We start from the raw sequence: 15,290 nt of genomic DNA on the forward strand, positions 1-15,290 counted from the left end.
AAGAAAAAAAATCCATGAGTAAAAAAAAATTTCTTCGGCTTCAGATTGAATGGTCAAATTGACGTTTGATTGAAACAATAACAATGGTCAGATTAAACTGGAGAATTCTCAAAATTTTAACGTTTTGTCTTTCCGGGGGAAAAAATATAGCTTCAAGTGAATTTATTTGTTTTTGGTTCGAGTGATTATACTGAGCCATAAATAGTTTAGTTCATTCCCAATGTTTAATACTACTGTTTTCTTCTTCTTCTTCTCTTAAGGGAGGGGGCGGAAGGGGGATGTTTAAAAAGTAAACGGTTTTGTCATATATGGAGATGGAAAATTTTTGCAAATTTTAAAGCCGTGGAGGAAAAAAGTTCGTTTCCCGCTTTTTTCCGAAAAAAAATGGAAAATTGATTTTTTTTACCCCAGTAATATGCAATTTAATAGTTACATTTTCTTACAACTTTTAAATAGCTAGTAAATATTTAAAAGTGTATGCAGTTTTATAATTTTTCCTTCTTTGAAATGTGTATGAAACTTTTGCTATTAAAAAACACTTTCTGTTTACCAACTGTTAGTAGATTTCTTAGTTAAAAACACTAAAAATTATCAAAATTAATCGACGAATTTATTAGCTGCTTATTTTGACAGGGCGAATTTTTATAAATTGCTTTTTTTTTTTTTTTTTTTTGACAGAATTTTGTGTGTGCGTGTTTTTCCCCCTCTATAAAATGTTTGTTATGTGCACTTACATACATATGTGTACAGTACACACACATATCTACGCACTGACTTTACATAACAATTTTCATTCATGCATACGTTTTACTAAAATGCTACGGCTGTACTTGAATTTTATATACCTGACTTTTTTTAACCATAATTCAATTCAGAATAGAAACATAATTCAATTTGGAATAGAAACTAAACGTTTACGAAAATGATGTTTTATTCCTACATAATTGTATACATTTTTCTGTTTTTAATTTATTATTTTAAGCGATCATAAGAGTAATTAATTTCTTCTTGTCTTAGAACCTAATTGTATATATTTTTTGTTTTTAATATATTATTTTAAGAGATAAGAAGAGTAATGGTTAACACTAGATCTGGAGCCTGAAGGCAACTAATGCAGCAAGATCTGTGTCGAAATAAGAGAAAAAAAGGTTCGTTTTCCCCTAAAGAAACATTTTTTGCTTTCACTTAGAACTTACTGTAGCAGGTGGTTGCTAGCTGTTGTTAGTCTGCTTACCTTTATGCCTATCCTTTTCGATTCAAGTATTTATTTAAGCCGATTAAAACCAATTTGTTAACTTGGTCACTCTTTAATAGAATAATTAGTGGTACCTGCACGGCTTTGTCCGTAGTAGAAAATTAAAAGGTCTTTTGGTTCGCCTCTATATTTACAAATAATGTATGTTGAATTTCTCGCCAATTGGCTTGCCCATGCTACGGTTCCACGTTATGATAATTTGGTAATTTACTCGTCCATCTTATGATAATTTTGCTCGGGAAAATGTCCTCAAAATTGGAATGGAAAAAGAACAAAATCGAATTTTCAAAAAATCGCTTCGAGGTGCACATTCCCATGCTGCAAACTAACTTTGTACCAAATTTCATGAAAATCGGCCGAACGATCTAGGAGGCGCTATGCGCGTCACAGAGATCCAGACAGAGACACTTTCAGCTTTATTATTAGCAAAGATTAGCAAACCGCAGTCACTTGATTTAAACTGCGGCACTATGCTAGTGTCAAAAAAGCTAAAGTTGTACTTTAAGTAGACTTTTAAAAAACAAGAATTTCTTTAATGCCGAACAATTAAGGTGGTATTTAAAATTAAAATGCCAGTATTTCTGTATTTTACTTCACTGTTCTAATTATTTTTCTCAAAAAATATAAATTTTTTTTCACTTTGTGACTGGCAGAAAGCAAGTCACTTGATCGATTGGGCGAAATATTATTTAAGAAAAATAAATATTATCTCATGATAAGTCTTTACATTGAATATGTTGTAAAATGATTTTGATTATCATCTACTAGTAGCACAAAACGTTAGCACATGTATTTTAAAACAATGTTATTTGGTAATTGCATTTTTTTCGCTCACCATTTGTGGCAACATTAATAACAATTAACTTTACTTTAAAATTTATTGCGGAAACAATATAATTTACGTTAAATATTAATTGCAAATTACGATCTACAATTTTTTGTTAAACACCTAGAACTATTTGTCTTTTTCAACAAGGTAAATATCTTCTCTTTCATCTGATTAAAAGTGCAAAATATACGACTATCACTTCAAATAAGTTGAAGACTATGCCATCATAATTTTATTTTGCAGTCGACTTTTTGATGAATTCAACTCCTTTTGGAACATTTTTCGAAAGCTGCTATTTACTCTTCAATTCTTAAAAGAAAAGAATTTTCCACAGAAGAGTACAAATTATCAGTACATATGACCGTTCCTCATTAGTTTCTAAATAAAAATTCTAAACATTAACTTTGAAAATTATAGCAAATCTTTTAATATGTGCTGATGTTAAATGGTAGAAGGATACAGTTTGACTGTCATGAGATGGTACTTGACCACGCCTTGTTTCAGAAGCGTGCAATTTCAGGAAGTTGCGTATCGTAGAGGGAAAATGAAACACGGAACGCCGAATACAAAGTTGTAATAAAGAACTTAAAGTTTTTTTAACTTTACTTTTTCGTTAACTAAAAGCAATTGCTGTGGCACCAAACATTTCAATAATATATAACCCCATAACGAAATTTTTTTTCCTCAATCAACTCATTATAAAAATCTTAAGTATTAACTATCAAAACAACGTACTTTTTTTTCTGATTTGCAGTTCTAGAGCTTAAATGTGCCACCTTGCGGTGATTCAAGAAAACAGTCAAAGAGTAAAACATTTAAATTTGGCCGCGGACAGGACAGATGTCTCACTGGACAAGTCATTTCCTACGTAAGTGGGTCAATCTTGGTCTTACCTGTTTCATTCTCCATTAGCCAGAGACCACAGTGCCTCTTATAGTTTAAATGAAATGCGAGTAAAAATAAACAATAAGCTACCATCCGCAAACCATAAATGAAAAGATTAAATTAGTTCACTCAGAATATTTTCTTGAATCTCAATTGAAATCCACAATTCTACAGCTTGGACACGCCGCCTTGCGGGGATTCAAAAAATTAGCCAAATAGGTACAGAAACAGTGGTTTATAGTTTATTTAAATCGCGAATAAATTATAAAGTCCTAAAATAAACGTTGCAAACGATAAACTTCAAATGGTTCCCTACAATTCTATATATCGTTGCCTCAGAGCAACAGTAAAATATCTAAACCCAGAAATAACAGTACGATATCCTACTGTTGTTCTGAGGCGACGACATAATCTGAAGTCAAAAAACTCTTTAACATAACAAACGTCTTTTTTTTTCCCACAATGTAATTCAATATTTTTTTTAAATCTAATAGGGCAGAGGTGTAATTTCTTCTTTTATGAAACTTGTTTAAAAAGTACATTCATACAGGCAAAATGTTGCTAAATTCATAAATAGATTATAAATTACTATCATCCGCACATGCGTAGAGAAAAACTAATCCCTTTAAATGCTCATACTCCATAAATTTCTCAATTTTCATTTCAAATTTTAGTATTATGTTTTCTTGCTATCACGTTTTAAGAAAATTTGATAAAAAGCTGATTGGAAAACTCTCCGAATTATGAGCCAAAATTTTGTGAAGGAAAATAATATTTTTGATAAAAATGTTTGTATCTTCATGAATATAAGTGATACGTTTACAACAATACTCAGAAAAATTGACAAATAAAACGAAGTTTTGACAGTTACCTATAGCTGATTTCAACCTTTTTGCAATGAAGGACAATCTATTTTATTTTATTTATTTATTTCTTCCTTTATTTCTTTTTTTTTTTCCTACTGATATTTTACTGGAAAGTGTGAGCTGAAGCATACTACTTTGTGAGAAAAGTTATATTATAGAACGATTAGGTTTCTCTCCAGAAAATCGACAGAATACATTTTTGAAAATGTTCAGATATTTTTGGGCTGTATGAGGATGTGTTTATTTTCTTATGTATATACATGACAGAGGGTTTTTCTAAACTGGAAAACACATAGGGGAAGAGTGGGTACAGTGAGATATGAAAATTCCATTACATTTTTCCTTATTAAAAACACTGAAATCAGTTTCTTTCAAATGGTACAAAATTTATCACTGTAATAGATATTATAATAGTGGATCTAGAAAAAAACCTACGAATCCACACAAACGAAAGAAAAAAAATAAAAACGAAACGCAATTTTGTCTCACTATTCCCCAGTAGGTGGGAACAGTGAGATGCATATTTTTTGAACTTGAAAACTTTCAAAGAATCTAAATTTACCTGGGAAAATATGAGAAATTGTTGCCGTTTGGTTTTGGTATAAGCCATCACCCTCGGCATGATAAATTTCATGTCGTTTTGACACAGATCAGTGGCAACTACTACTTATTTTTTTTCTTTTTTGTGACTAAGATAGAATGATTTAGATGATTATGCATTAGTAAATAGGCTTAATGTGTCGTTCTGTGATGTAGCATTTGATAAATATGGAATGCTTTCACAGTAGTATTTGTCTGTCACTATAGTACAACAAGCTTCCTTCCTGTCTGTTTCAGAAAATCCCCAAAATAAATTATCTGACATCCTTTTTTCTAGGCATGTTTAAACTTTAAAATATGGATAAATATAATTACATTGAAATAAAACAACAACAAAAAATGATAATTTATATAGAGGAAATACGAAATAGAACTCATAATTCCATTCAAACGTCTTTATTCTATTGGTGCTGGGCTTTCAAACGTATTTTATTATTATTTTCATTAGCAGACTAGTTGTAATTAAATTTAATTCAACACATAATTTCTCAACTTTTAATATAACAGTGCCGTCGTGGGAGCAGTGAGCAACGAATCTAATGATGTCTCACTGTTCCCTCATTGCAAAATATAAACTCAAAAGCTGCTGTTCTCAGACAAAGAAATTTAACAACATCATTCTACTGCTAAAATGAACGTTAGAGGCTATTGTAGGATCATAATGACCAGTCTGTAAAGTTTGTCTATCTATAACAATTCAGAAACAGTGCAATAAAGAATGGCGATATTTTACTTCAAAGGGTTCAAACTATGATGACATACCCAGTTATTTTTCTTACACGGCGCTTGGAATCAACTTTTTTTCTATAATATTGTTCCCGGTATATCGATTTGACGTTTCAAACGTTTTACCCACGCGTTGGAAAAATCTAAACAGGAAAAATATTGCAATTGTAATAGTCTGTGGGTACGTAGATCAGTGTCTGTAATATATTATTCTGACAAAAAAACATTTCTGAGAATTTTTACTACTATGTCCGTTTAATAAAATATCTTCATAAAGAAATGTCCATTAAAAAAAAATTCTTGTTTTGAAAAAAAAAAGAGTTTTTCTTTAAAAAAATCTTCAACAATTTTTCAGTTCAAATTGAACTACTGTAACACACTGTAATAAAACTAAAGTTTTTTTTTTTTTTATGGTGATACGCATAACTTATGATATACAAGGAGGTACCTGTGGCAGTTGAAAATGTAGGGAACATCCTAATGGGTCTAGGCTCTCGATGAAATATGTACGTGTAAAAATCCGAATGATATGCGAAAAAGAATATTAAAAGAGTTTCTATCAAATATTCTTAAATTTTAATCGGATTTTATGTGAATTTAATTTTGAAAAATATTATTTTTATTTCAAAGTATTCAAAGAAAAGAATAACAGCGCTTTAGACTCAGAAAAAAATAAAAATAAGAAGTAAAAATTAAACTGCATAATTATACTAGCTTCAATATTGAAGAATTCTATCATCTCAGACCAGTGGTTGGAAGTAGCGCGCTACAAGTAGCGACGCTACTGTAGTAGCTACATTTTTTAATAGTTTGTAGTGTAGCGCACTACTTTTTTAAAAAAGTAGAGTAGCGAGTAGTTCGCTACAAAAAAAAGTAGTTTGTAGCGATTTCTGGAAACTACTTTTGAATCAAGTTTTAAAAAAAACCGCATTTTCAAACGAATCTGACTGATGCAACTCTTACGCGAGTAAAAGTTGCACCAATCAGATTCGTAAGACTGAAAAATTCGAGCTGACTTCTAACATATAATTTTGACGTCATGTGTTGTATCCGTTTGACGCCATTACTTTGTTTGGCATAGAAACTTTCACATTTTCCCAATATTAGCCTTGAATAGAGCATGGCTTAAAAAGAAAGAAACGATTTTTTCCCCGTTTCCTGCAAATTTTGCCCGTTAAGCAAAAAGCTTTCGGTATTAATGCCATTTGCACATGCAGTCGAACTAATATTTAGTACCCAAGAAAGAAGGTGATATAAGCCCTGCGCTTCCGTTAAGAAAATTTTCGTGTAGCGGGTGAGGAATTCGTGTCAGCTGCAAAATTCGTTCCTCGAGTAAAACTAGCTCTACCCAAGTAGCATTTTATCTTGGCTCAATATTGGCGTGAGATTGTTCACGTTGGCAATGTCTTGGCCAATATTGGCACGATTTTTGCAATGTTAAGCCAATATTGGCTTCCCATTGCATTAACAATATTGTACTTAGATTGGCAGATAATCTTGTGCCAATATTGGCATCTCATTGCATTAGCAATATTGTACTTAGATTGACATACAATCTTGTCCCAATATTGGCTTAACAATGCGCAACCATTATTGTATTTAGACTGTGAGACAATATTGGCAAAAAATTGGTCAAACTCTGGAAAGCCAATATTGGGCGGAAGATGGCTCTTTGATGTTCAACCGATTTTGAAACAAATCTGAAAAATGATTCATTTTCCTAAGTGAGCAATTAAACACTGAGCCTGATTACCTGAAGCTCCACAAACTGTTTTAGAATGCTAAAATAAATTTTGAACGTAGAGAGAGTCCTCAAAAAATGGAGCTATTTGAGTTCACTTTAAACACATTTGTATATTTTTAAAAACCGGCGAAAAGAAACTTCAACTTTGTCTGCACATTTTGTGTTTTGTTGCTCTTCCTCGCCGCTGCACATGGTAAATGCTTTTGTCCGAATATCGGAGATACTTTCCTTAAAATTTTATTGTTGCCTTCATTTCTTAAATGATATTTTATCATTCTCATCAGTGAATTTTTTTAACTATGTCTATTCCACTCTAAAATTTCAAAAAGCGTTATTGGAGCAACTCAATGAGAAAGCTTTCCTTTGCAGTGATGAACTTTGTCTTCCAAAATAAAAGTAATGAAATAAGGCAAAAATTTTTTGAAGAAATATTAAATGCTGAATAAAATTCTGGGTAGATATCTAACATTGAAGAAATTGCTGAAACGATGTGAAACAGTGAAAATTTTGGATCGACATTGTGTTTTCAAAACTCGAAATCATAATCGAACAGTGACATTCTAAATTGCGTCGAACATTGAGAATTCTGAACTAACATTTGAAACTGGAGTAAATTCTGGATCGATATTTGACTTTGAAAACACTGGATCAATATATGATGAAGATTCCAGGAGTTTTATTTTCATGATTCTACATTGTGGATGTGGCAGGAACTCTAAAAAAAAATCTGGGAAAAAGTGAGAATGTATCATGAGAAAAACTTTCCGTGAAAATTCAAATTTCTACTGGAAAACTGCATTCTTTTTCACAATGCTCTATAACACCTAATTTTATTGACAATAATCAAGTAAACTTTTAGAAGTCTGAATGCAAAATCTGAAAGAAGGTTTTAGGGACTAGTTTTATGCTACCAAGTTCATTTCTCTACAATGACTTGCGTTTTGATGATCATAAGACTTTTGACTCATTACGGAATGAGAATTAAGTTCCATGGTCTATTTTCAGCTGAGCATGTACAATTAAATGGCGGTAAAGGTAGTGTAAACTATTTAGCGTCAACCATTGTTACGGAAATAATTGAAGTTCTATTGATAAAGTAGACAAGAAATGTATCCAAAGTCGAGTAAAACCAAGATGCTTTGATTAACTCTGATTTTACACCAGTGTTGAATTTTTTGTGCCAAACCCTTATTTTTGACGTGACATGTCAAGAATCTCTTGAATGTATGTTCAACACCATGACGTTTTTCATATTTCAAGTTAGAACTTTTTTCTAGAAATTTCGTAGGTTTTTTAATTGTTTCTACATGCATAAGTATTGAGCAAAAAAAAAAAGGCTCTGTTTATCTAGAAAATCTGAACTTTTATTGCTAAATGTTGTGCAAATTCTAGGTTCAACACCGTGGAATTGTCCATTTGCTTTACAAATAATTCTATTTATACCGTTGCCTGTATCAAACTGTTCTCGTGAATGTTCCTTTTCAACCTTAAAACAAATTATAAATTGTTCCACATCATCTCTTTTGCACAAAAAAAATTAAATGTTCATACTCTTTCGTCTATTAAAAGTGATCTCAAATAGATTAAAATTTAATAATGTTGAAGAATTTGGAAATTTAAAGGTGAGGGGAAAAACATCTAAAGTAAGCCGTAAGTTCTTTTGCATTATGTTTGGAATATTTATTTGTTTATAAATAAAAATAAATGTTTTTATTTTTTATAAAAACTAAGACAATACAGAGCTAAAAAGTGATGTCAAAAGTTAAGCCAAAATGCAAAGGGTTTAATAATCATTTTCAACTTTTTAAATTTTCCTTTCATTATGGTAAGTGGAAGTATTTTTTTATGTGTTTTAGTTTTCAAACATATGTACTAGACAGCTAACTGCTTGTCCATTATTTCATTGCAATAAGTGCAACCTACATTTGCATCAATAATAAATGATTTTCAGATTATTCTTTGTTCATTGTCACCTACATTACATCCATTTTAAAAAAGAAAAACTTAACAACACTCAAAGTACACTCAAACCTGTTTCTGTGGGATCCTTTTTCTTTGTGGTACATGAAAATTTCAATCAAATTGTGACTCAATTGACTAACTTGTCTATAAAACAAGTGCTCGGTAGTATTTTTAAGTGATGAATCGTTCTCTGATGTATATTTTAAAAGCGGATTTAAATGGTTGGCGAGATTCAAAGTAGTTGCAAAAGCAGAGCTGTCTTCAGAGTCCCATCTAACTGGTTAAGCCACAAAAAGTGGTAGGTACGGGGAACTCTGAAGTGAAAAGTGTCTTGAATTTGTTTAAAGAAGAAATTCCTACAGTTGTTTCGTAAGTTTTGGGTTATTTTCAAGTGAGACTGTTTTACAAAAGCATTTTTTTGTAGCTAATAGTGAAGTTTTGAGTGAATTTTTTATGCGGTCCCTATCCACCACACAAAACTAGGTTTGAGTGTAGTTTGTTTCCACATTTATTATAATGAATGCCAATTTTGTGAAATAGATCTTATTATTTTTCTTTGACAATAATTGTTAGTTCATTATTGAATACTTTTTGTTTATGTGAAAATATTAGACATATGCTGGAGTATTTGATAAAGAAATTTTAAAGATCTACTTACTTTATTTAGATAAACATGGTCAAACATTTTACTTAAGGAGTTAATTCTTGCAAAATTAAGTTGCTATTTTTGAACTATCCGGGTCAAAGAAAAAGGTACTTAAAAATGATGTTCATATTTAATTTTTTTAAATAGGAATAAAAATTCCTACCATTAATTGTTCAATATTGCAAAATAACTTTACTAATCAGTTATTTCAAATTGAAAAGTTTATTATTAATTTGAATGACAATGAAAACAATCAAGCAAAGATTTTGAGCAACTTTTGCACTGTACTTCAATTACATTTACTTTCTGTGCAACCGTAGAATTGCAATGAAACCAAATGTGTACAAATTTTTTATTTGTTCGTCGAGGGAGAATTAACTCTAAAAGTCTTTAAAATAGTAAATGCTTCCTCAAATCACTCTTTATTTTCTTATGTTATTATTACAAATGGTAGAATTAAAATTAAGTTTTCTTTTTATTATATTTCATTTTACATTTTCATCAATTTTTATGGAGTTAGCATTGACTGTTTCATTTTTCTTCTGTTAGCTACCCTTTTACAGTTAAATGATTCAAAAATAAAATATACATTAATTGGTGCACAGTCATAAGAAATTCTCTTTTTTTCTGACCAACATTTAATAACTAGGCACTTTTAGTATGAATTAAATTGATGATGTTGTGAGATTTTGGGCTGTTCTGCTGTGGTCTGAGTGTTGTTACCACAAACGTTTCAACTGCATCTGCGGCAGTCATCTTCAGTGTTTACGTGGTCGAAGCTTCCAGGAAAGTGACTTTTATTTCCTTCTTCCTTTTCGTTGAAACTGTTGGAATCCTAACAATTTCAGTCCTGGTTAAACTGTAACAGCTACCTACACTGCTGGCCACACAAAATGCAACACCAAGAAGGATAGTAGTCAGAGTGAAATGAAATTTTATACACATGATGGCAACCTTACTATCAGAAAGTGATTACAAAATGAGAACAAATTGATCATTTATTACTGGAAAAATCCCAAATGAATAGAGGTTTAAGTCTCCTGTCGAGCTACCTATTGCGTGAATGTACGAGGTAATACAGTCAAACATTGAAGCATATCAGTCTTGTAGGATATCCTACTACACAGGTACTAGAAATGTGCACCTAATTCCATCAAGCTCATAGTCTACGCAATTTACCATCTCAAGTGATCCCAGATATGCTCAATTTGTGACAAAGCAGGGTGACACACTGGACATAGAAAGTGTAAAAGGAAGTCCCCTCACACCCTTGCTGTGTGTGATCAAGCAGTGTCTTCCTGGGAGCCCCGCCATGAGTGCCAACACATGTGACTGAATAATGATATTAATGCAGTTTGGTGTCATGGGGACCGCAGGGTGACCTGTCGTAGTGCTTTGGATCAATATTAGAAGTGACTATGTTTTGTACATGATTGCAACCCATAGAGGCATCCCAGCTGTGGGTGGGGTATGCCGCTGAAAAGCAAAAGCATTATTTGGTAGTTCACAACGTGTTCTCCATAACCTTACAAAAATGTTATTTTTGCGAAATTCGATCTGGATTCATCGCCATGAGAGCAATCAGGAACCATTCGGTTGCTAGCAAATCGATTTGAACTCGAACCTACTCCAAGTGTATGCGACCCTAATAAAGCCTGCTTTTTAGGAGCACACCACATCGACAGCTGTAGTGATGCTATGGGGTGCTATATTGTGTGTGGGACAGGATCACCTCTAACATTGACTCGCTGCATTATCACAACCTAATGGTATATTTTTGTCATGTGTTGAGACTTGTGTTCAATAGGGCAATGCACCGTCACACACAGCAGGGAGGGGGGGTTCCTCTCCCACATTATCACCTTTTCTGACCTGCGTGATGTCATGATTTGTCACAAATTGAGCATATCTGGAATGACTTGACGGTAAATTGAACAATCTATGAGTTTGATTGAATTAGTAGTGCTTTAGATTAACTGATAGGAATTGACCTATTACATCATATGAGACTAGTATACTTCAATGTTCGACTGTATAGTGTTGTACATTCAAGCTAGAGTTGATTCAACAGGGTACTTAAACCTCCATTCATTTGGGATTTTTCCAGTAAGAAATGTTCATTTTATTTTCATTTTGTAATCAATGTTGCCATGAAGTGTAAAATTTTGTATCATTCTGACTGCCCCTTCTTGATGTCGCATTTTATGTAGACAGCAGTGTATATAACAATAACAATAATGGAAGCCACTATTTAACCAATATTGGCTTAAAATCGGCATGCAATAATGGCTCAAGAGTGTGATTGCAATATTGGCCTATATTGTCAAAATGTATCCCCTCCGTGCTTCAGCCAATATTGTGAGCCACTATTTAGCCAACGTAACGCCAATATTGGCCTTAGATCGGCATGCAATAATGGCTCAAGATTGCAATATCAATATTGGCCGATATTGTCAATCCCTCCGTGCTTCAGCCAATATTGTGAGCCACTATTTAGCCAACGCAACGCCAATATTGGCATTAGATCGGCATGCAATAATGGCTCAAGATTGCAATAGCAATATTGGCCGATATTGCTAAAATGTATCCCCTACGAGCTTCAGCCAATATTGGGTGTAAATCGTACGCCAACATTCAGCCAACCAAGTACAATATTGCGCCAAGATTCAATGCTACTTGGGTATATAGACATTTCGCGTTAGTCGAATTGCGTTGTAGCCCTAGTCCACTGTTGTTAAAAATTGCACATTGAAGTAAAGTAATCATTTTTAGTTATGTTTCATGTTTCGGATAATTAGTAGTACCGATTGGGATATTTTTCATTTTTCTTTATTTTGTCTTTTTTACTGATTGAGTGTTGATATATTAACATATTAAAATTCAATTATTAAATGTTAGGAGTTTTTGAGGTTATTGGCAAAATAGAAATATGCTGTTATTTCATTTTATCAGGGGCGTAAGAAAAGAGATGGTGTCCAGGTCTGGAACCCTAGCTTGAAGCTCAAAAGCAATCAATTCCTATGAAATAACTAATGTTATCCTATGAATCCCTAACTATGAAATATAAGTTCCTTTAAAATTAACTCATATAATGAAAATTTAAGTTTTTCTCTTTTGTTGATGCACTTCATCATCTAAATCAGTTTATGTATATGTATGTCTAGTCTATGTAAAATTTAAATTAAATTAAGATTGGATTTATCTCAATTTCAAGTAGCCGAGTTGCTCTTCTTGAATGAAATACTATTTACTGTCAGGAAAGGATTAAAAATTTGAAGGTTGAACTCCTTCCACTTTTAAATCCTTTCCTGCAGGGAATATTCGTGCAATTGGTAAAAAATGTTTTGATTGACAAATCGTTTCAGTAAAGGAAGAAAGAATAAATAATTTATAGCAATATTCCATGTTCAAATGAGCCAATATATCAATCTGAAAATTTTGTTAATTTTTTCATTCAATCTCAAACCGTGTGTATGTGTATGTTATTTATTTATTTAATTTTTAAAAAGTAGCGAAGTAGCGACTACATTTCAAAAGTAGTTTGTAGTTGCTACATTTTGAAAAAAGTAGTTGTAGTTGTAGTTAACTACATTTGTGTTAAAGTAGTTGTAGTTGTAGTTCGCTACAAAAAAAATGTAGTTTTTCCAACCACTGTCTCAGACTTCTTCTAAATATTAGCACATTTTGCATGAAGTGTTCTTGTAGTTTGAATCAAATATACGGTCCGTTGTTCATCAACGTCAATAGATGGCAGCACTACCCACTGTTAATATTTTAGTTGATTGAAAAACGTCAATTTTTTCACGTAGTTAAATAGTTAACGATTTTTACGTAATAGTTGCTCACAAATTAGTTTGTAAAAGATTCTGACACCAGTAGGAATTTTTCATAGTATTTTTGCCATTGTTAAAATTAACTGTTAACCGCTTGCTGTCGAAATTTTTATTCTAACTGCAACTGTGAAGACAACAAAAACAAATGCTTGAAACGGCGTTGTTTAGTTTATAATGGATTTCGTGTTGAAATTGAAACAATCTGGACATGACTAAAAAGTGGCAAAAAATCCTATACGATAAACAAGGTGTTCCAGACAACTATGTTGATCCTACCTTTCTATCAGACTTGAAGAAAAATGTTAATCTTCGTAAATATTCAATGTCTGAAGCCGTCATCGGCGTGCTTCCTGTGACGCATGAGATTTGTTGCACTGTTTTGTTTGTTTTGACATTTATTTTTTTAAAAGAAGAAATATCATCCATTTTCGGAACAGTAGGAGGTGTTTTATTGCTTCTTCTTGTCTCGAATCTTCTTCATTTACCTTTCGCTAATATTAGCACTATTAAACTTGGACAGTTGAAGTTTATGGATTTCACTAAAAGTTGCGTGATATTTTTGGGCTTCGGATACATTTTTTCACCCATTTTAAAAGACTTAACTAAAACTGTTAGTACAGATACTATTTATGCTATGACATCTTTAATGCTGATTGTTCACGTTTTCTTTCAAGATTATGGTGCTGAAGCTGCAATAGTTTCAAGCAGTTTATCTGTAAATTCTGCCTTATTTGCCGCAGTTTGTTTATCTTCAAGACTTCCGACTGTATTTCACACGTTTGCTCTTGTCATATTAGCTGTTAAAATATTTGTTTTATTGCCCTTATTTAGAAGAGCCTTTAAAGAATCCAATATAAGCATGTTTTTGAACACTGTAATGTTATTTATAACTGATTTAGTAATCCTAGTCTACCTTTCTCTTTTCTATGCTATTCTTTTTACTGTACTTTGTTTTGTAATCAATATTCTATGTCCTTCTTTATTTGTTTATTGCCAAAAGTATAAAGACAACATATTCGGGCCCTGGGATGAAGCTATTGTAAGGCAAGAACAAAAAGCAAAAAAGAATCATGATCCACTTTCAGAGGAACTTGTCAGTTAATGAGATTACATCTTAAATTGCCTAATTTCCTATTGTATCCAGAAGCAAACAATTTCATATGCAGAAAAAAAAATGAAATCCTTATGAATTTTCTGATCTTAACGTACTAACTTATATAGAATTTGATCCTCAAATGAGCCTTTACAAGCTCATTTCATAAATTCGCCCAAAATCTACTACACTACTAAATTGCAACAGTTTTTGTTTATTTGATCATTTCGATACTTTACTTTTCATTGCAGCCTTTTTCTCTGAATTTTCATCTTAAGGTTAAATTTGAATGAAGTTTTCCCAAGAGAAAAAAGAAATTATTGTAAATTTTCCTCACTGTTTTTAAGAAACTAATGAACAATTTGCCAAAAACCAAAAAAAAAAAAAAAAAAAGGAAAAGTTCATACTGTTTCAAAATGTTTACAGAACCCTCATTCAATGGTAATGATGAACAACAATGAAAATATATCACATTGTCAAGAGCTATGAGGGCATATACTCTGAAAAAATTACAATTAAAATTTAAAAAAATCTCATGAGGGAGGGGGGGGGGGCACCAAATTCTATGTAGGCTACTGGTGTTAGTTCAAGAGTTACGTTAATGCAGCAAACCCAATTTTGGATTTGTAAAGTAAAAATATGTTTCTAAATGTAGAATTCCATAGTCATGATTAAGTGTAACTATACAAATCCTAGTGACCAATAAAAACTTAATTAACACAAACTGTTTCTATCTTGATTGATTTCACTTTTTATACCTTCTTTAAAATAATTTTTATTATTTTTCAACTGAATTCTGTTTACACATTATTTTCAAGGATTCATCCAAATTTTATTTCTAGGTTACTCTT

At 31.9% G+C, this 15,290-nt stretch overlaps 2 protein-coding genes across 2 annotated transcripts in view; one reads left to right on the forward strand and one right to left on the reverse strand.

Annotated features, from left to right (window-relative positions):
• Nucleotides 1-15,290, reverse strand: part of LOC129218889 (neural-cadherin-like) — a 539,341-nt gene that overhangs the window by 475,190 nt on the left and 48,861 nt on the right. The gene's annotated exons all lie outside the window — the stretch shown is intronic.
• On the forward strand, nucleotides 13,465-15,143 carry LOC129234175 (phosphatidylinositol N-acetylglucosaminyltransferase subunit C-like). Its single transcript, XM_054868086.1, has one exon. The coding sequence runs from the start codon at nucleotides 13,555-13,557 to the stop codon at nucleotides 14,446-14,448; it is 894 nt and encodes a 297-aa protein (XP_054724061.1). The 5' UTR covers nucleotides 13,465-13,554; the 3' UTR covers nucleotides 14,449-15,143.

This window comes from Uloborus diversus, chromosome 1 (genome assembly GCF_026930045.1).
Source record: "Uloborus diversus isolate 005 chromosome 1, Udiv.v.3.1, whole genome shotgun sequence".
NCBI classification, from domain to species: domain Eukaryota; kingdom Metazoa; phylum Arthropoda; class Arachnida; order Araneae; family Uloboridae; genus Uloborus; species Uloborus diversus.

Bases quoted from the DNA above. Each gene is read 5' to 3' on its own strand.
- LOC129234175 (XM_054868086.1), top strand. From the start codon at position 13,555: ATGACTAAAAAGTGGCAAAAAATCCTATACGATAAACAAGGTGTTCCA.